The sequence below is a fragment of the Phalaenopsis equestris genome, unplaced genomic scaffold (assembly GCF_001263595.1).
Source record: "Phalaenopsis equestris unplaced genomic scaffold, ASM126359v1 Scaffold213817, whole genome shotgun sequence".
Lineage (NCBI taxonomy): Eukaryota > Viridiplantae > Streptophyta > Magnoliopsida > Asparagales > Orchidaceae > Phalaenopsis > Phalaenopsis equestris.
Genome location: NW_018232639.1, coordinates 149,044 through 171,087, shown reverse-complemented (window position 1 = coordinate 171,087; position 22,044 = coordinate 149,044). Strand labels below are relative to the sequence as shown.

General features: G+C 35.3%; 1 protein-coding gene across 1 annotated transcript in view; it reads right to left on the bottom strand.

The window, feature by feature from the left end:
• Positions 1–431: 431 nt before the first annotated feature.
• LOC110037004 (probable tRNA (guanine(26)-N(2))-dimethyltransferase 2) overlaps positions 432–22,044 on the bottom strand; it is a 33,236-nt gene continuing 11,623 nt past the window's right edge. Inside the window, exons 10-12 of the mRNA XM_020741565.1 lie at positions 8,537–8,731; positions 8,310–8,387; positions 432–961 (exon numbers count right to left, since the gene is read on the bottom strand). Coding sequence (XP_020597224.1) covers positions 683–961; positions 8,310–8,387; positions 8,537–8,731 — 552 coding nt within the window. The 3' untranslated portion in view covers positions 432–682. The remainder of the gene's footprint in view (positions 962–8,309; positions 8,388–8,536; positions 8,732–22,044) is intronic.

The window sequence follows — 22,044 nt, the reverse complement described above, 5'->3', positions numbered from 1 at the left end:
ATATATTACAAGAAATTAATTTCACCTACTTAAGGCATCCTTTTACCTTTTATTCGTCTGCATCTTCACCATCTTATCAAAATGCATTAACTCACTTCAACTCCTACAAAACCAAGCAAAATCCCTTCCATAAAATAATAGCTCAAGCTGGCTGGCCGTTTATTATTATAACTAATTCATGTTAAAAAAATAATATAAAATAACGATCATTACTTAGCAGCTAGAAACATTTCTCTTAGTCTTCACCAGCCCAAGATCTTCCTCAACCTTATCCCAAAAATTATTGAGTTCTCAAAACAACTTGAGAAAGGCCAACCATACTTTGGAACCAAAAGCTTGATTTTCATCTACCAATGTAACTTTCGTTTGACTACAAGTAATTCTTCTTCCTCGTCAATAACCTATTTTTAAATTGAGTTTTATCGCAAAAATTGCATATTTTATTGAAAGCACCAAATGTTATGGACATTCCACAACTAACACAGACAAAATTGTCATTATTCTTCTCACTTCACCACAATATTCTCATAACATCCATTCATAATGGACCCACAGGCACCATTAAAGACCATAAATACAACGCACGCAAAAACGAAATTTGATGGTGAAGCTAAAAATCAATTAGAAAATGATAAATCAAACATGAATACATATGGAAGATATTGCTCTGATCAATTTATTATCATTGATCAAAATATTCATGGCTAGTCTTCTGTCGCTTAGACTCAACACCATCTTCCTGCTCTTCATGGTTATGCGCCGGCTCTCTTATCTCATTTTCCTTGTCATTACCAACCAATATATTTATAGCCTCTGGACCCAATAGAGAGACATGCTTGCTTGAGATCCGTCTCCCTGCTCTTACCTTAGGACCCCAGTGCCGTTCAGGATTTGGAAGAAACCTTGCAACCTTCTTCACCTGAGCTTTGCTCAGAGAAGCAAAAGCACGAGAAAAATTTGCCTGCCAAAAAGCAGAGCAGCAGTTTATAGTTTACAAATCACCTAAATACTTAGGCTCGCATGCTACCTTCTCCATACATTAGGCTAATTTGGTTCATTGGCTGCTTCTAAATATAGAAGACATGGTGGGAGACAATGGTGCTATTCACAATTTGAATGTGAAAAAGACACCATTGTTTCGGAGAGAGTTCTGGAAAGGTAGTGTAACTACATTCAGCCAAATGATGATTTTAACAAGCTGCATCAGTTTTCAAAACATATATTCTAACTTCCAACCTATCAAATAAGCACCTAGCTGAATGTGAAATGTAAGTGTAATCCTTTAAGTTTGATTTGAAAAGAAAATTAAGGGCTTATGCACTATTCATTTGATATTTACTCTTTGTCAATACTTTTCTAAATGCAGCTGTGTAGTTCCAGCCATGGTGATTAGATTTATTGTGTAGCCGGGCATTAAGGATAAACAATACAGGCTTTGTTTTAAGCTCTTAACAATCACCAAATGCATCATCAATCACCATATATTAATTTATTCTAGTGGGGATCATACTTAATTCATCAAAATTGTTTCAAGCAAGGTTGTCAAACTCAGTTTCATAATCAGTTTCAAACTCCAAGAAATTCTACTTTTAGTGATCTTTATAATATATTAGAAACCAAGGAGGGTGAAAAATATATGTATAAACTAGCCAAACAAAGAGAAAAAAAAGTAAAGATTTTGCTCGAGTGTATTAAAAGATGAAAATCAAAAAGTGCTTTCCTTAGAAAAAAGATATTTCAGTATAGGTGGAATAGTTATTTTTATAAACATTTTAATGAAATTTTTGAAAATCCGATCGACCATAGTGATTTTAATACATTGATAATAATAAAACGTTTCATTTTTACCATCGTATTAGTAAAAAGAAAATTGACGAGACTTTAAAGAATCAAGGGTGGAAAGTTTGTAGGGCCTGATGATATCCCAATTGACGTGTGGAAATATTTAGGAGATTTGGGGTTTCTTGGCTTACTAAACTCTTTAATATCATTTTAAATACTAAAAAGATACCTCTGGAGTGGAGGAAGAGTATTTTGGTCCCTAGTTTTAAGAATAAAGGGGATGCAGAAGAGTGTGCAAATAATAGAGGAATTAAGTTGATGTGTCAACTTTAAAATTATGGGAGAGGGTAATTGAAAATAGGTTAAGATGTATTACAAAGATTTTTCATAATCAATTTGGATTTATGTCAGGCAGGTCTACTATGGAAGCTACACATTTACTGAGAGGTTTGATAGAGAAGTTCAAAGATAATGAGGATCTACATTTTATTTTTATTTAATTTTTATTGATTTAGAAAAAGCTTACGATAATGTTCCAAGAGATATCCTTTGGAGAGTTCTTGAGAAGAAAGGTGTTGATATGACTTATATTCAAGTCGTTAAAGATATGTATACTAGAGCAGTTACTTGTGTTCGAACTAAAGGAGGATTGACCATAAATTTTCCCATTTCTGTTGGATTACATCAGGGATCGGCTTTAAGCCCATATTTTTTTGCTTTAGTTATCGAGGGTCATACTGGACATTTACATAAGGAGGTACCTTAGCGTATGGTATATCCTTCTTGTGGATAAGACGAGAGAAAAAGCCCAAGAAAAACTTGAATTATGGAGCTCTACATTTGAGTCTAAAGGCTTTCATTTGAGTAGAACTAAAACTGAATACATGGAATGTAATTTTAGAAGTAGTAGCTCTAGTGACAAAAGTGTAATTTCGGGTGAACAAATTATTAAAAAGTGTGAACAATTTAGATATCCCGGGCCTATTGTTCAAAGCAACGGTGAAATAGATGGGGATGTTAAGAGTAGAATTCAACTTGGTTGGTTGAAGTGGAGGAATGCTTCAGATCTTTTGTGTGATAGAAAAGTACCGCTTAGACTGAAAGGAAAATTTTATAAGATGGTGGTGAAACCTGCATGCCCTATGGTGTTGAATGTTGGCCTTTAAAAGAGAGGCATAATACTAAGTTAAATGTTGGCCTTTAAAAGAGAGGCATAATACTAAGTTAAATGTTGGCCTTTAAAAGAGAGGCATAATACTAAGTTAAATGTTGGCCTTTAAAAGAGAGGCATAATACTAAGTTAAATGTTGTCAAGATGAGAATGATTAGGAGGATGAGTCGCTTTACACTAAAGAGAGACAAAATACGAAATGAATATATTTGTGATAGGGTTGGTGTAGCTGCAGTGACGGACAAAAATAGAGAGAATCGTCTTAGATGGTTTGGTCTCATTCAACGTTGACCATCTGATGATCCGATTAGGAGATTCGACTTTGTTAAGAAAGGCAGAGGTAGACCTAGGAAGACTTAGGTTTATTGTATAAAAAATGATCTTAATTTATTAGAACTAAATGAAAATATGACACTAAATAGGACGCAGTGGAGAAAAAAGATTTATGTAGCCGACCCCACATAGTGGGATTAAGGCTCAGTTGTTGTTGTATTAATGGCTACCAGTGACAATGGATGGCGATCAATTGTTGTCATCAGAGATGAGAATGCAACCGTGGAATAATTTTCATTACTAACCGGCATATAAGCCAGCCAGAAGGCTCTTAAGCCCATACTCATTCAGCTAGGTCAACTGACTATGCAGTCATGTTTAAACCCCTAAGTGAAGAGTTGTGCATGCAGCATGTTTTTAGCCAATAACAACTGAAACAAATTTGGCATTTTTTGTTCCACCTCCAATATTGAGTACAAACTAGACAGCATGCTTTCAATAACTTCTAGAAAAGGAATTGCTTCCAAAAATTATACTTCAAAATGTGTTATTATTTATGATTCATTCTCATCAAACAACCATATTGCAGTCCTAGCGTGCAGCACTATGCAGGGAGTATTTTCTCCACTATGTAACTAATTCTGATATGCAGGGATATGCAGGGACCACTTCGTCTAGAATATTCTCTAGTCTATATACAAGTGTACTGTAGCTTTACAAGTAGGCAGAAGATGTAATACATATTAGTTTTCCTTATCTAAGCAATGCAGAGAGATTTCATTTGGTTCGTCTACAAGTCTGTACTTTCAGAATTTCAGAAAGCCTTCATGGCATCAGAGATCAGGTTCTTCCTCTACCAATAGTCTCTTCCTTCTTTCTTCAATGTATGAATCATCCTCTCAAAATTCTAGAACATTAGTGTTTTCTACTTCTGCTACAACAGAAATTACTATCCCTCCTCTTAAGTTTCTTATGTCTAATATCAATGCCATTGTCGATATTCAGCTAACAGGTAAAAATTTTGCAACTGGAATCAGATTTATAAATTGTTCAAGGCTTTGATGGTTTTTTAGAAAGGAGTAGTTGTCAGTCCTCAAATTCAAGACACTAATGATCAATCCTCTACAAATCCCCATTTCCTTGTTTGGCAACTTACAGATCAAAATCCTTCAGCTGCCCTCTACTCTACCATATCTCCCTCCATTTTACCATATAGCTTGAATCTGGAATCTAACGCTGAAATATGGCATACCTTAGCAAAGATACTTCAATATACAAGCACACCAAGTGATTCAGTTGTGTAATGAATTGCATCATGTTTTTATGTGGACTCTCAATGTCTAAATATCTCTTAGAGATCAAAGCTTTAGTTGAAAATATTACTGCAGCCAGTGGTCAAATTGATAATGAGGATATCATTTTACATATTTTGGATGGATTGCCGCCATCTTACCAATCTTTTAAAACTGCAATTCAAACTAGACTTGAACCCGTCAAACATTTTGACCTTTACTTACTGTTGTGCAGTGAGGAGATTAATCTTGCACCTGAAACGTCAAAGAATCCAATGCAGCAGCTATCGCTCTTTATACATCAACAAGAGCGAGAAGTGGCAATAGAGGTCATGGAAAGTTCTCTAACAACATTTCTAGAAGAGAAGCAGCTCCTTTTAACAACGCGAGAGGTGGAAGAAAATCAAGTGCTACATACTCTTCAATTGTTAGTCAAACTTGCAGAAAGTCTGGACATAATACTCTTATATGTTGGCATCGAAACAACATACAACTTATCCATCCAAAAACAGAAAAAAAAAGGACACTGCACTTCTTGTTGAACACAAGTCAAAGTCTGCAGAGTGGATCCCGGATACAGGCGCTACTTAACATCTCACATCCACTTATGATGAATTGTAACAACCAACATCATACCTTAGAAATGACACAGTTATTGTTGGAAATGAATCATCCCTGCCCATCACTTATACTGGACAAAGAATACTGACACCTAATCTTAAGTTGTTGCTTCCTCAACTTCTCTATCCTCGTCACTTATTATACAATATTGTCAATCCATAAACTTGCATCAGAAAATGTTGTAAATTCTACTTTAACAAAATCGGTTTAGTTATTAAGGATCAGAAGACTCATCAAACCATTCTTCATAGATGCACTAAGAATGGATTATAGCCAATCACTGACTCTTTAGCACTTCATGCATCTATCTCTCCATCTGAATGGTGGCATAGGCGACTTAGTCATCTTCATCCTCGAGCAACGACGACCATCTCTCATGGAAACAAAGCTACTAGTATTCCACTTCTTAGATAGTTTTGTAATGAATACAATTCCTCCAAAAACAATAGGCAACCTTTTTCACTTTTTGTTTCTAGGACTAAAGAAAAGTTTGCCATGGTTCACTGGCTTTTCATTGATGATTATTCCCAATTTTGTTGGATTTTTTTTTGGTTGCCAAATCTGAAACTACCAACAATGTCACTACCTTTAATAAAATGGTTCAAACACAATTTCACACCACCATCAAAATTAAGCGCTCGGAAAGGAGGAGAGTACACTTCTCATGTCTTACAACAATTTATGTCCTCTCATGGCATTGTACATCAATTCACTTGTCCCTACACACCCCAACAGAATGGAGTTGCTGAGAGGAAGCAACAGCATCTCATTGAGACCACTCATACTTTGTTACTCACAGCAAAATTACCTTATAATTTCTGAGCATAGGCATTACTTCCTGCTATCATTAACAACATGCCATCTAAAACATGTCACATGAAATCCCCTTATAAACTCCAGCATAATCTCCTAATTACACTCATCTCCAGACTTTTGGGCGTCTATGATTTCCTTGGCAAGAACCTCTCACTCCACATAAGCTTGCCTCACCAACCCCATATTGCATTTTCATTGGATAATTTTCATTTCATAAAGGGTATCGTTGTTATAATCCACAAACTAACAAGGTTATTGTTTCAAAACATGTTTAAAATGAAACATCCTTCTACAATTACTTCACGTCACATTCTATAACATCTTCCATTAATACTCCTCCTCCACTCCTAACATCTACAAACTCAAACTCGCTCAAAAATTCATCTTCATTACACCTCCAACAAATATTTTTAACATCTCATTTACCTTTTATCAATTCTAATTCAAATACCACCTCTCCATCTCAGTTACCGATCCAACAGAAAAAAAATCTCTTCAACACTCCATGGTGACCGGATCTCGAACCAAATCAGTTAAATCACAGAAAATATTTGATTTTCACACTCATCCTTCTCAAGATGCTGACCTGACCTACTATACTCAGGCTATCAAACATTTTCATCAGCATCAGGCTATGTTCAATGAGTTTCAAGCCTTACAACAAGTTACATGGGCTCACCTCCTCCACCAAATCAAACTGTTATTGGTTGTAAAGGGATCTAATGAACCAAATTTCATCTTGATGGTTCTATTGTGAAGTACAAAGCCAAGTTAGTAGCACAATAATTCAAACAAGAGGATGGCATTCATTACAGAGTAACTTTCAACCCTGTCGCAAAGCTACATACTATTCCAATTTTACTTACAGTTGTTCTTCATCATCACTAGAAAATACAGCAATTGGATAATTCCAATGCTTCTCTCTATAGTCAATTAGAAGAAATTGTCCATATGTCTCAGCCATAGGGTTTTCAAGGTATCCTCAAACCCAATCATGTTTGTCTCCTCAGAAAGGTTATCTATGGGCTTAAACAAGCACCTAGGCAATGGTACTCTATATTCTCCACCTATCTTAAAGGCACAGGGTTCACCCTAGGCACTGTTGATCCCTCTCTACTACTATAACAACATCATTCTAACTGCATTTATCTATTAGTTTACGTCGATCTTGATAGTTGGAAATGATCCTGCTTGCACTTCCACCATGCTTCAAGGCCTCAATTAAGAGAATTGAAGTGAGATTAACATTTTTTTGGGAATTCATATCTAACATACAACTCAAGGATATATGTTTATTCAAACGTCTTACATCGCTTCTTATAAAAAACAACTTGGAATGATTCTGTGTAAGCCAGTGCAAAGGCCTCTACATTAAAAATTAATGCCGAATGTTCTCTCCAAAAAACAATATGAAAATCCAACTGAGTACAGACAGCTCGCTGGTTCATTACAATTTCTCACCATCACTCGACCCAATATTGCCTTTACAGTGAACTATCTATGCCAGCATATGCATACACAGCAATTATATCATTTTCAGCTTATCAAAAGGCAGCTATGCTATCTCAAAATCACTTTATAGCATGGTCTTCAGCTCTCCATATGTGATTTACATGGCTATTCTGACTCTGACTATGCAGGAGATGTTGATGATCATCGCTGTACGTCGGGCTTCTGCACCTATTCTGGTAACAATTTAATATCCTGAATAGATAGAAAACAATTGCAAGGTCCTCATCTTAAGCAGAATTCAGAGCCTTAGCTACAGCTACCACTGATATCATATAGCTCGGAAGCTTAATTCAAGAGTTTTAGGCTCCAATTACAGCAGCTACACCCATCTATTGTGATAATATATCTGTCATTATCATTGCCTGTGTTTCATGCTTGTAATAAACATGTTGAAATAGATCATCATTCTGTTCTAGATCAAATTTTATCAGGTCAAATTCAGATTCATCATATCACTTCACAAAGAGCTTACCGACTGCTCAGTTTACTAAGCTTCGAACCAAGTTCACCATTATAGTATCTGATAGCGACCTTGAGGGGCGGTAACAACCATAGAGCAGTCCTAGCGTGCAGCACTATGCAGGGAGTATTTTCTCCACTATTCTATAACTAATTCTGAAATACAGGGACAACTTGGTCTGCTCAAGAATATTCTCAAGGCTATACATGTATACTGTAGCATTAGAAGTAGCTAGAAGATGTAAAACATAGTAGTTTTCTTATTTAAGTAAAAATGATTTCATTTTGTTCTTCTGCAAGTCTGTAATTTCAGCATTTCAGTAAGCTTTCAACATCGTACAATTTTAAACAATTTGAACGTTACAAGGAATAGAATCTCTTACTTGGAGACTAGGTTCCTTGGAAAGAATCACTGATCCGGGTTGATCTCGTGGTTGAGCTTTAACTGGATGGCTTTTGACCTTGTAGAGCAAAATATTAAACATATAAGCAAGCAGACATTTCCTACTATTCAGCAGAATAAAAATTTACAGAATCAAGGATTATTTGCTGATGTAAATGCATTGAATCAGCGAAGACTCCATAAAAGTGAATAAAGAATAGAGACTACCCAGCAGCGCATGATATCCCAAATGACTTCCATTGGGGCATCAGTTTTTAAACCAAGAGGATTCACGTGGGTTCCAGAAATACGATACCCAGCATTGAAAACTGCAGATCTAAACATTTCAGCAGAGGGTGAGGTACATTTCAAAGTGCCGCACAAGTTGTGGAGACTAAGAAAGAGAGGAACGTCATGCAATTCCTGCATATCCATTAAAAATCCAGTTTATATTATTGCATTGTTAAGAATGCTGAATAAAAATGCAGGCTTTTTCCATCCATAAAGAATTATATCATTAAAAAACACCACCAATATTCTTTTTTAGTAGGAAAGTAAATCTGTGCTGAATGGTTTCACAGCCAACAAATAGACACCTTTTCTTGCCTCATAAATTTAACCGTACAGAAAACTTCTCTTCAGTGATGGTCTCATTGAATAAAGGAACATTTAAGCAGTACTGTTCCCCGAAGTCCAATGGAACCCCACATCACATCAAAATGCCAAACAAATAAACAGGTTATTTCTAGCAATTTGAATTTTAAGATTTGGATTAGCAAACCTAATAGGTGCTTGCAAAAGGAAATGTTGAACCAGATAAGGATAGTTTCAGAAATATATTACTGCATAGTTTAACCAAAAGATGTGCTTATCTCATCAATAAAAGTATATAACTACTACAAACATAAGTGTTGCAGTAAAGATTCTTCATTTTCATCCTTGTTTCTAGAGTTTTGGGTTGGACCCCCAAATCCATCATTCCATCATTTTAAGCGCTACATAAAGAGTTAACTCATTTTATGAATAACTTATTCACAATTTCTATCCAGCTACCTTTGCCCACACATTTTATACATGCACATATGCATCCATCAACTCTCCAAAATGCTTCATTCATTCATTCATCTCAAGCAGTATATACAAGAAATTAAATCTACTTTACGTAGAACATCTTCACAATATCAACGTAGCCTCCTTTTGTATACTCCATCTCCCTAACCCTTTGACATACTTTTCTATCTACTTTCGTTTTGTGAATTTGGCGTGGAAATCAAAGATCACTTACTAGTGAGATCAATTTTTGGACTAAATCAAGCTTAGATTAGCATTAAAAATTAATTAATGAGCTAAAGTTGACTCTAATAAAACTAGAATAAAGTTGGACTTGGTTCAAATTGACCTAGCTCAAGATCAAAACAAAATGCCCATGCATTCATGTAACAATGCATGTATATGATTGTGTGTATTTACAATGATACATTTTCATCTATGCTTTTTTATAAATGTATTTACATATGCATGACTGCATGTTTGTCTGTTGGACACTAATTTTTCATAAAAGATTGAAAATCAATCAAAATCGAACAAAATTTATAGTTGATCTACCACCTAACTTATATATATTATAGTACCGTCACATGTCTACTATAATATTTATTAATCTAGCCTTCTTAATTTCTAGCAGATCCATCGTTAACATTCTCATTTCTAGTAATGCCCTATAGCACTTTGCTAGTTCAATCGGTCTGGCTCAAGGAGTCCATCTAACTGTTAAGTAGTGGAAAAAAGCTTCCTTGGTCTCCACAAATTGTTGCCCTTGAGTAGGCACCCACAAGTTGTCACCCTGAGCTTGGCAACAAAAACTAATCAACCAGACCATGGTGCCCCTCAGGCCTATAAAAGTTGGAGCTTACACTTGCCTTCTAAGAGTTGGACCGTTCCCCTCTCACCTGCCACGCAGATATGGTATTTATAAAAATAAAACATGGAATTAAATATAATATTTAATATGCATCAAATTTAAATTAATTTAATCTTTGAGTTGTCAGTAAAAGCATGACCTTTTCACCTATAGACACAGTCAAAACAATAAAGCCGGATATTGCATTTAGTGACAAACCCTTTTGTAACTCCCAAAACTAACAATCAATCAGCTCCTCACTTTTCATATTCCCTTGCCCTAAGCCGATTAATAAAATGAAGGGATAATAAAAGTGAAAATACTATGAGACAACATAGAAACATTAACAATAAGTAATCATAGCATGCCAACAATATAAGCAAGGAAGCATTATTAACATGGCAAATAAACAAAACATAGCAAAATTAAAGCTGTTAGCATCACACATGCTACTACATCAATCATGGTCATTCATTTACTTAAGTTCAGCTTTAAAGGCATATCGTAGAAGGCGACATTCGCCTTGTTGAGAAATCGACGACTTCCTAGTGAAGTCAACTGCCATTCTATGAGAATGTTTTCACTCAGATCTGTCGACCCATTATTGTATGCTTTAACACATGTATTTTAAGATAAACAAGATTTTTCCTAAAAATTTTTATGTTTTCAAGTACAAGCAGTCCATATTTTCAATTTTTTTATGAATCAATATTGGTTTCACCACGCAAATTGTTGATCACGTAAATAAGAGAGGGATTGGAGAATAAACTTATGAACATGGAGAAAACTACACACCGCTGCTGGATAAAAATGAGATAAAATTTGACAGCTGAGGGTTTATAGTTTCCACCTTAAGTGTAAGCACATGGTGTCCGTCCTTAATAATCATTTGCCTTGCATCATCAGTCATCTTAACCAAGCTACGTTAAACTTTCTATGTGGGTTTACACATGGTACTTAGAGAAAAAATAGAGAGACAATTGCTGGCAGCAATTAAAAACAACACAGTGGCAAAAGTTTTACTTCACACATTATACTTGATCATTTTCCTAACATCTTCCAACACTACGTGGTGTCTTTCCTCAAATACTCCTACCCATGCAGATAACTTTATCCTTGTTACCTCTATTCTTACAAACATGTCAGAATATGGTCGAGAAACATTTCATGAAGCAGCTTGCCAAGCATGTAACACTTGGCAGCATTATGATACCCACTCTTAGCAAAACCTTTGTAGGCATCATGTTAAATCCCACACATCAGCATAAATAAACATCAAGGCATCTTTTTCGCAATGCAAGTTGGTATACCCAAACAAAGCTGGTCAACCTAGCCCTCAAAAATCAACATCTTTGGTAACTCACATGTCAGCAACTCTTAGAGGCTGAGTCATGTTGTTAAGTCTAGTATCAATCAGACATGGCTGCCAAAACCAATTCTTGATTCATTCTGAAGCATCATTCTTTTGCATTTGTTGGTTAAACCAATCGAGTGCCTTGAGTCAATGATAAATCCATTTAAATGATCTATCATAGAGAAATTTCCTCTACCCTCCTAAAAGAATTTGACATATAAATTTATTGTGCATGTCATCAAAGAGGTAAGGGATAATAATTTCTTGTGCCGTCCTCAATCTCACAAGTGGCTTCTAATTCTATTTGATTCTTCCAAATGACCTCCACAATTGAGATGCTCTTTGTCCAAAGCTACTAATAATTCCATGCAAGAATCTTTTCATGCACTCCCCATAGCTAGGATCATGTTTTAATTGCAGTTCGGCAAGTTCACACAGGTGAATGTGTGTCAATAGACGATGGGTTCTACCTAATCGACTTCAAATGGATGAATATATCATGGTTGGAGCTGATTGGCTCCAGAAATTGCTTGCTCCAAGCAGAGAACATTCCTTCAACAAAACAATTTCTACATCAAATTAGACATCAACTCTTTAATTAAAAATATTTCTTCAATCAGTTTCATGTTCTAAAAAATTCTTTGGTAGATCACTTAAATCTTTTGTCGCCGCATCTGCCAACTTTAATTCAATGGTGGCACCTTCTCCTATCTCTAGCCGATTAAGGGGTACCTCCATCTGTATAAAACTTCATCATTAGTGATACCAAAACTTGGCATAACAGTTATTTTTATAGGTGACTTCTACCAAAGAAAATGTGCGCTTCAATTCACTGTCAAAATCCATGTAGCTAGATTCAAGCATTTAATTATCTTCAGCATTTAAATGGTCCGCTCTGTTTACCCACAAAGTTGGGTGTAACCACCTTGCTAGAGTCAAGTTGTGTTCTCATAGCATCTTGAAGTTGTCTCCACAATTGATGTGAATCGCCTGGCTCTATTTGGCATGATTATCCTTGGCACTCCATGTAAGCAAATGATGATTTCAGCATATATTTGTGCCAACTGATCGACAATCCGAAATAGATTGGCAGGAAATGAGCAGTTCAAATGAGTTAGTTAACAACAACCCAAATGGTGTTGTACATTCAAGGTCTTTGTCAATCCAACAACTAAAACCATGGAGATGTTTTCCAACTTTCATTATGGGACAATCAAAGGCTACAACATATACATCAACTTTGGTCCATCAACTTGGCCATCTCCCAAGCAAGGTAACAAAGTCAACAACATCTCCTCACTCAAAACCACAAAAATTGCTTTCATACCACAAAGTATCTTCTGAATTCTTATGTGCACTGTGTGCTTTCCCTTGAAATGTATTGTTTTATTTATTCATAAAATAAGATGCATGGATGGCCACTAATCTGGTAGATTGATCTCAATTTTTCATTTTGTATTTGCGTAAATTATACATGCATTGCATTTGGGTATTTAATTGAATACTTGAATCAACTCAATTACAAAAAAAAATCCAAAAGTTAAAAATATGCAATTCTGAAAAAAGAGGGTAATAACAATTGTGTGACACGAATTTTTACATAAAATAATTAACAAAAAAGAATTAATGGTTCCAAAACAACACTTGGTGATGGTTTTAGAATGTCCTTAGCATATCAAGATGAAATGTGTTTTTGAAAGAGTTGAAAAATAAATTTAATGAAATGCCACATTAAAATATTAATCAAGTTGATGACTTTGATATAATGATACATGATGATATTTTATGCTCATGACAGACTAAGGCCCGGTATGGCGCAACGTTTTTCGAGCGGCGTAGCAAGAAAATATGATTGGCGGTGTTTAATTCGTTCATCATGGCGGAGGTTTTAAAAAATTTCAATAAAACGCGGGCCGCGTTTCATCTTTCTTTTTCGTTCAGCATTTTCATGCCCTACCACGAGGTGTCCGGCTCTCCCCCCACGAGCTCTTCGCTCTGTCTTCTCCTCTCCCTATCCCCTCAGTTCTTCGGCTTTGTTTGGTTCCTTTGATCTCCCTCGGCCCACGGTATTCTCTACAATTATCTATTCTAGCATTTTGATTTTACGATCATTTTAATTTCTCTGAGCTCTATTCGATCAATGATTTTCAAGTGGTTGTGCACGGTTGTTGGATTTTGCAATTTCTGTGATTCTGGTTTTTGCAATTTTCTTTATTGGTGATGTGATAATGGCTTGTTTCTGTGAATTTGATGAGCATTACTTGTGTTGTGATGTTGGTGGTTATTGTGATGATGAAGAAGGTTTTCGGCTGGTTGTGCACGGGTGTTGGATTCTGCAGGTTCTGTGATTTTGGTTTTTGCAAGTTTGGTGAAAGCATTATTGGTGTTGTGATGTTGGTGGTTACTATGATGATGATGAAGATTGTTGGTGGTGAGTTGACTGAATATTGTTGGTGGTGGATTGCTGGTGGTAGTTACTGTGATGATGATGAAGATTTTACTGACTTTTTGATGGGTTGCTCTTAAATTTTGTACAATGTTAGTGGTGGTTGGCCGAATATTAGTGTTGTAATGTTTGTGATTACAGTGATGTTGCACAGTGATGTTGGTCATACGTGGTTGTGTGTTGTGTGGAGGTGTGGAGTTGTTGGTGTGTGGTTGTGTTGGTGTGAAGGTGTTGGTGTGAAGGTGTTGAGGAGTTGGTGGTGGTGGTGTGAAGGTGTGGAGGAGTTGGTGGTGGTGTGTGGAGGTGTGGAGTTGGTGTGTGGTTGTGTTTTTAGAGGTGTTGGTAGTGGTGTGTGAAGGTGTGGATGTTACAATTGATTGTGGTTGGAGGTGGTTGTGAGTGGAGGTGTGGCTGTGGTTGTGTTGTGGAGGTGTGGTTGTGGTTGTGTGTGGTTGTGGTTGTGTGTGGGTGTGTGGAGGTGTGTGGTTGTGGTTGTGGTTGTGGTTGTGTGGGTGTGTGGAGGTGTGTGGTTGTGGTTGTGTGCCGTTGTGTTGTGTGGAGGTGTGGAGTTGGCGGTGGTGTGTGGTTATATTTGTGGTTGTATTTGTGGAGGTGTTACCATGTGGTTATGTTTGTGGAAGTGTTGGTTTGGAGGTGTGGAGGTGGTGGTGTGTAATTATGTTTGTGGAGGTGTTGGTGGTGGGGTGTGGAGGTGTTGGTGGTGGGGTGTGGAGATGTGGAGGTGGTGGTGTGTGGAGGTGTGGAAGTGTTGGTGAGTGGTTGTGTGTGATTGTGTGTTGTGTGGAGGTGTGGAGGTTTTGGTGTGTGGTTGTATTGTGTGGAGGTGTGGAGGTTTTGGTGTGTGGTTGTGATTTATGTTAATTACTTCTTCCGTCAAAATATTTATATTTAGTTTTTTAATGCTAGTAACACAATAGTTAAGACAAAAGAAAACGGTTCATCAGCTATGTGGGATAAAAAAACTAAGCTCATATTTTGCGACCTATCTTAAGGAGGTCAAACTGGGAAATAAGACCACCACCTATTTTAACAAAGGATAGCAAAATAGTATGAAAATGTACAATGAAATGATGGGAATGGAATACGATAGAATGCAACTAAAAAACAAGTAGATTTAGTTGAAAAAAGATTGAAAATTATGGAAGGAATTAGAATGATGATCCAAGGGCTTGGGTTGGGATCCAATCAAACGGACTATTGATGCTTCAGAGGAATGATGAGCTGAGAGAATGGAGGTGAGAACATATCCATGAATTACTTTCTTTTCCTGACTTTCTTTTCTTGAACTGTATGAAATGTCCACATCCCCTTATATTGCAGGTAGTGTCAGCCACCAAGAAATTGAAATTCAGTGGTATTGACCATAATCTGAAAGAAAAGTTGGACCGTATGTTTAGTGGTGTTGTGACAACGGGGACTAATGCCTGGACCCCTAGTAAGCAAGGGTTTGCAGGCATAGCTGAGAACTTAGATGCTGAGCAAGCAATTGACTTCGGAACCAAGCCCAAACCAAAATGAAGTGGAATCCACATGCAGGTCAAAGTGTCCAAAGGTAAAAAAAAAGAAAAAAGTGATTATTTTCATCAAACGCCAAATATCAAAACCAGTGACTTCATGCCTCAGTGACCCTGGGACTTCACAAGAGACCTCCACCGAAGAAGTTATTCGAGTGTTGGAGGCAACTCCAAAACATTATGAGGACATGTCGTTCTATTTGAACTCCATGAAGTTGCTGGAGGACCCGACCCGTAGAAAGTTCTTCATAAAGATGGTCTCCGACCGTAAGGTCAATTATTTATGTTTGTTTACAATAGCAGGGGCCATTGATTTTATTCAGTTATATTTGCACTATTTGTATTTATTTTCCAGTAGGTTTATCAAATTTCTTATTTCGATGTTTTTCTTTTACCTTAGGACAATGATAATGTTATTTTGGATGTTTGTCTTCTTATCGCACACTTTGTAATTCGTTATTCGAAGTTTATTAAAGTTATTTAATTCACATGTCTTACCAGAACAGAGCACTAGTTTAACATAGATTCAAAAAGAGAGAGATGCAGAGAATTGTGGTATCAGTATGTTTGATGTATGAGTACTACAGCTCATACATAGATTGATCTCCCTGCATGACATCATCTTATATTGGTGTTAAATGGGTTGAGGAGCTACTTGATGGACACCCTACAAGATTCAGCAACAAGTTTCGTATGACACAGCCCATATTCATAGATCTTCTAGATGAATTACATAGAATCATGTACTTCATGAATCCTCTAGAATGACAACCAGAAAGATGTTAGCAATAACCCTCTACATTTTACCGCATAATGAATCAATGAGATGAGCGATGAAGAAATTTCAACATTCATCGGAGACAATCAGCAGATACTTTTCAGTGGGGTTAGAGGCTTTTGTTAGTTTAACATCAAAGATTATGAAGCCAGATGATCCAACATTTGAGAGGACTCCAATAAAGATTGCAAATGACCTGCGGTATAAGACATTTTTTAAGGTAAATATTTTTACTAGTTATATTCAGAAGTTAAAATGAGTAGTCTAATTCACACAACCTTCTTTAATCAGTTAAAATTGTATTGAAGCAATTGATGGAACACATGTGGATGCATGTGTCACATTCAATGGGCGGTGTGGATCACCAACATAAAATGTGATGGTTGTATGTGATTTCAATATGTGCTTTAATTTTGATATGACTAGTTCGAAAGGCGGTGCACATGGTTGTCGTACATTCACTTTTGCCACAAAAATTGAAAGAACAACTTCCCTCATCAACCTTCAGGTTTGTTTAACTATTAATCATATTTATATATATTTTTAAATTCATTACTAATTATTATATTTACGACAGAAAAATATTATTTGGTCGGTGCTGGATATACCTTACAAAAGGGTATCTGAAACCATTTTCGGAGACCAAATATCACTTTTACGACTATTAAAGATCTGACAATGTTGCTCGGAACAGAAAAAAAATGTTTAACAAGAGACTCATCCTTACGCGGTGTAATTGAAAGAATTTTTGGAGTGTGGAATAAAAAATGGGTCATACTGCATGATATGCTGATATATCAATTCCCGAAGCAGCTGCAGATTGCAGTAGTCATAATGACTCTTCATAAGTATATTTGACGGCATTATTCGCGCAATGACATAGACTTCAGTATGGCCGATGATGATTATTTACATGTTTCGCCTGAAGCATTTGAATATCATATAGAACAATCTATACCACATGCAAAAGTAGAATCACAAGAGTGTTGCACTCGGGATGGCAAAGATGTTGGGAAAATGATTGAATTGTGAAAGTGGAATACAGACAACATTGTTGGTTATTGAATGAACTGATTATTGTTTATTTTATACAATTCATGTTTAATTTCTTTCTATCTTTATTTGATATTGATTGTTTGGGTTTTTAAACTATTTGTAAGTCTTTTTTTTTCCATTTGCATTTCTTTTATTTTTTTAGTGGGTTTGAGAGTTCCATGATGAGATGTGATCTTATGTGTTCTTCTGAATAGTCTGTAAATCGTTGGTTAGTGTCACATGTGAGATCTTAATGAAGGCAACAAAGTTTCTCTTTTTTTCGGTGATGCGGTTTTTGAGGTTCTTCTGGATGGCCTTTTTTGGTGATAAGCATATGTGACATGCGAGTATGAAATTACGTGGATTAAAGGCAACCGAAACCCATTTTTTGTAAGGTTTGTTATCTTCTTGTAGTGACAGATTCATTAGTTAGTATATTGAGTTATCTGAGACCTCACGTCTGCACAAAAGTATAATTAATTGCTTCTTTTATCAATTTCTACTTGTGTTATGACTAAGGGATACTTTTAAAACATTCAGAAAAAATGAGCTCAAGAATTTCTTGGACTTCACGAGGATTGTTGCGCCAATGTGGACTTAAGAGTTCCCTACTGACATCACACAACCACATAGCTACGAGAAGCAGTTCTACAAGCGCCCGCGGCGAATCACAGAAAATCGTAACTTCTTCGGATGAGCATATAGGCTGAAAGATTCCATCGCCTAAAGTGACCGGGCATAGAGAGTATCTCTGGAGAAAGGTCTAGCTCATGTCAAAAGTCGTCTGCATTTTAAAAATAATATTATCATATTATTGAATGTTATTTTAATATTTTTTTCTTCATTTTAGTAATCATTATACTCAATGTTAAAAGAGGTGTATCTCTTATTGTTTGTACAGTTATGAAGTAGATTTTTGTTTATAAAATATCAAATATATTAGTATAACAGTTTTGTTGCAAACAACATTACTACACGGGGGCAGAATGATCATTTGTCCAGAAACAACTGCAACACAGTTGTTTCAAAACTGCAAAAAACAAACAGTCAACTTATCCGCAGTAGCTTCCTGTGGCAGTTGTTACGGCAGTGCTTATCAGCAGCTTATTAATAAGCTACAGCTGCCCCAAACAGACGCTAAAGCATCAAAAAGATATCATGCATCAAAATCAAATAGCACTAGTCAAAGTTCAATGTGGGGTCGGCTACATGAATCCTTTTTCTCTACTATGTCCTATTTAGTGTCATATTTTCATTTGGTTCTAATAAATTAAGAACATTTTTTATACAAAAAATCCAAGTCTTCCTAGGTCTATCTCTGTCTTTCTTAACAAAAGTCAAATCTAAAACATCTACTCTCCTAATCAAATCATCAGATAGTCGACGTTTAATATGACCCAAACATCTAAGACGACTCTCTCTAATTTTGTCCGTCACGGGAGCTACACCAACCCTATCACGGATATATTCATTTCTCATTTTGTCTCTAAGTGTAAAGCCACTCATCCACCTAATCATTCTCATCTCGACAACACTTAACTTAGTATTATGCTTCTCTTTTAAAGGCCAACATTCAGCGCCATAGAGCATTGCAGGTCTCACCACTAGCTTATAAAATTTTCCTTTCAGTCTAGGCGATACTTTTCTATCACACAAAAGGTTTAAAGCATTCATCCACTTCAACTAACCAACTTGAATTCTACTATTAACATCTCCATCAATATCACCATCGCTTTGAACAACAGATCCAAGATATCTAATCATCCACATCTTTTAATAATTTGATCACCCAAAGTTACACTTTTGTCAATAGAGCTACTACTACTAAAATTATATTCCAAGTATTCAATTTTAGCTATACTCAAATGAAAGTCTTTAGACTCCAATGCAGACCTCCATAATTCAAGTTTTTCCTGGGTTTTTTCTCTCGTCTTTTGCACAACAAAAATATCATCAACAAAAAGCATACACCAAAGTACATCCTCCTGTAAAAGTCCAGTAAGACCATCCATAATTAAGGAAAAAAGATAAGGGTTGAAAACCGATCTGATGTAATCCAACAGAAATAGGAAAATATTTGGTCAATCCTTAGGAAAATATGGTCAATCCTCCTTCTGATCAAGCACAAGTAACAACTCTAGTATACATAGCTTTAATGACTTGAATATAAGTCATATCAACACCTTTCTTCTCAAGAACTCTCCAAAGGATATCTCTTGGAACCTTATCGTAAGCTTTTTCTAAATCAATAAAAATCAAATGTAGATGCTCCTTATTATCTCTAAACTTCTCCATCAAACCTCTAAATAAATGTATAGCTTCCATAGTAGATATGCCCCACATAAATCAAAATTGATTATGAGAAAACTTTGTAATATGTCTTAACCTATGTTCAGTTACCCTCTCCCATAATTTTAAAGTATGACGCATCAACTTATTTCCTCTATAATTTGCACACACTTGAGCATCCCCTTTATTCTTAAAAATGAGGACTAAAATACTCTTCCTCCACTCCTCAAGCATCTTTTTAGTTTTTAAAATAATATTAAAGAGTTTAGCAAGCCAAGAAACTCTCAAATCTCCTAAACATTTCCACACTTCATTTGATATATCATCAGGTCCTACAGACTTTCCACCTTTGGTTTTCTTTAAAGCCTCCTTAACTTTTTTTTTACTAATGCAACGGTAAAAATGAAATATTTTATAATTATTAACGATACTAAGATCACTAAAGTCGATCATATTTTTAAAAAATTCATTGAAACGTTTATCAAAATAACTCACCCACCTATGTAGAACATCTTTTTCTAAGAAAAGTACTTTTTGATTTTCATCTTTAATACAATTTACTTGAATTATTTTCTCTTTGTTATTTTCTCTTTGTTAGGCTAGTTTATACATATATTTATCACCCTCCTTAGTATCTAATCCATGATAAAGTTTATGTTAGAAGATTTGACGTCAAGAGCAAACGGATTGTCTTTTGTCAATGTGATTACTTTTACTTTTAAATTATGTTAATAATAGTGTATCTTCTAAATCACTCGCATTAGTCGAGATATCTTGTTACTGCAACTAGAATATGATTATTTTGGTTTATTATTCAATTTGATCATCTAGAAATGAATGTGAATGATTTAAATAATTTTACTTACGTACTACACATGCACGTTATAAAAAAAATGTATTGGATGATATTTAGAACGTAAATGAAATGATTTATAATATGTTTGCATATTAATGCTTGGCTATGATGGAACATCAATTGATGATACTAGTGGGGGAATACTAATATATACATGCACTTAAATGGAAAAAGATATTGATTTTGAGGTGTTTTAATTGACACAATTTTTAGACGGTGGTTCCTATGACGATTTATAAATACGATACGATATTGATATGTTATTGGTATAGTAAGACTACTTGAATAACATCAAATATTTAGATTGATTTATTTAAAAGTTTAACTGGTATGCATATTATTTTTTTCCTTGTATTGTTGTAGTTTATGAATACGAGTATTCACTGGCTCGTTTAGCTCACAGTTGTGTTAAACTAACTTTTCAGGTTAATTAATTGATAAAAAAATGAGTGATAGAAGAGAAAATGTTTATAGAAGACGCGGACAACCAGTAATAAGATAATTTTAAATTGTACCGCTTTAGTTTATTTTATTTTGGCTCTTTCATAAGTTAAATTGAAGGTTAATATAGAAAATTTAATTCACACAATCCGATTTTCTATACCCGCCTTGGTTAATTTCAAGCCCAAGATGAGTCGTGACACAATATAAAGCTTGTAAAGATATAATTATATGTAAATATATATATATATACCACATCCCACAGACAATGTATACCGCATTCACGCAGCCTAACTCAAATTTCATCATATGCACAACTTTTTTAGTCTCACATTGTAGGATGAAGTTAGCATTGCACTCTATATATATTAAAAAAAAGAGCATCGAAGCATGAGCTTGGAACTCATCTAGGTGGGGGGCATAATTTATATTAGCTCGACTAAACTAATGTTAATAAAATAGTTTTTTTTTTAATCCATAGTTACGACTAAACTAATGTTAATAAAATAGTTTTTTTTTTTAATCCATAGTTTATAATTAACTTAACATAATTCGATAAATTTAATTTTATAGAAAAATAATTAACCATTAGAATGAGAATTAACATCGATTAAAAGGTTATGTCTCGGGCAGCGAAACCGACCGATTCAAAAGTCGAAGAAGTAATTCAGACAATTTTTCACTAATTTGGTCCAATCCGCTCTTTCAAAATCTAGGTTATTTCAATTTTTTATATTTTTACCGTATAAATATTTCTACCAGTTATTATTACAACCTTTCATATGTTGATTGCATATTATCTAGTTGGTTGTGTGCTTATCAAACCCCGTGACTCAGTATAAAGCAAAGGCATTAACCATAGTCCACTTCATTACCATAAGTATAGTGCCCTTTTCTGCGGTTCCATTAGTCTCAGCATTTATGCCATAAGAGTATTAAATACACAATCATCAAGACGTGTGTTGTTAAGAATACGGTGTCTTCCAAATCAGAAACTGATTTTACCGGAGTTGGAACTTCTTTTAATATAGCATGTCATCTTTCTGATATGCATATCATAGCCTTCTTTGAAAATATTCTCATTTCAGCAGGAATCTTACTG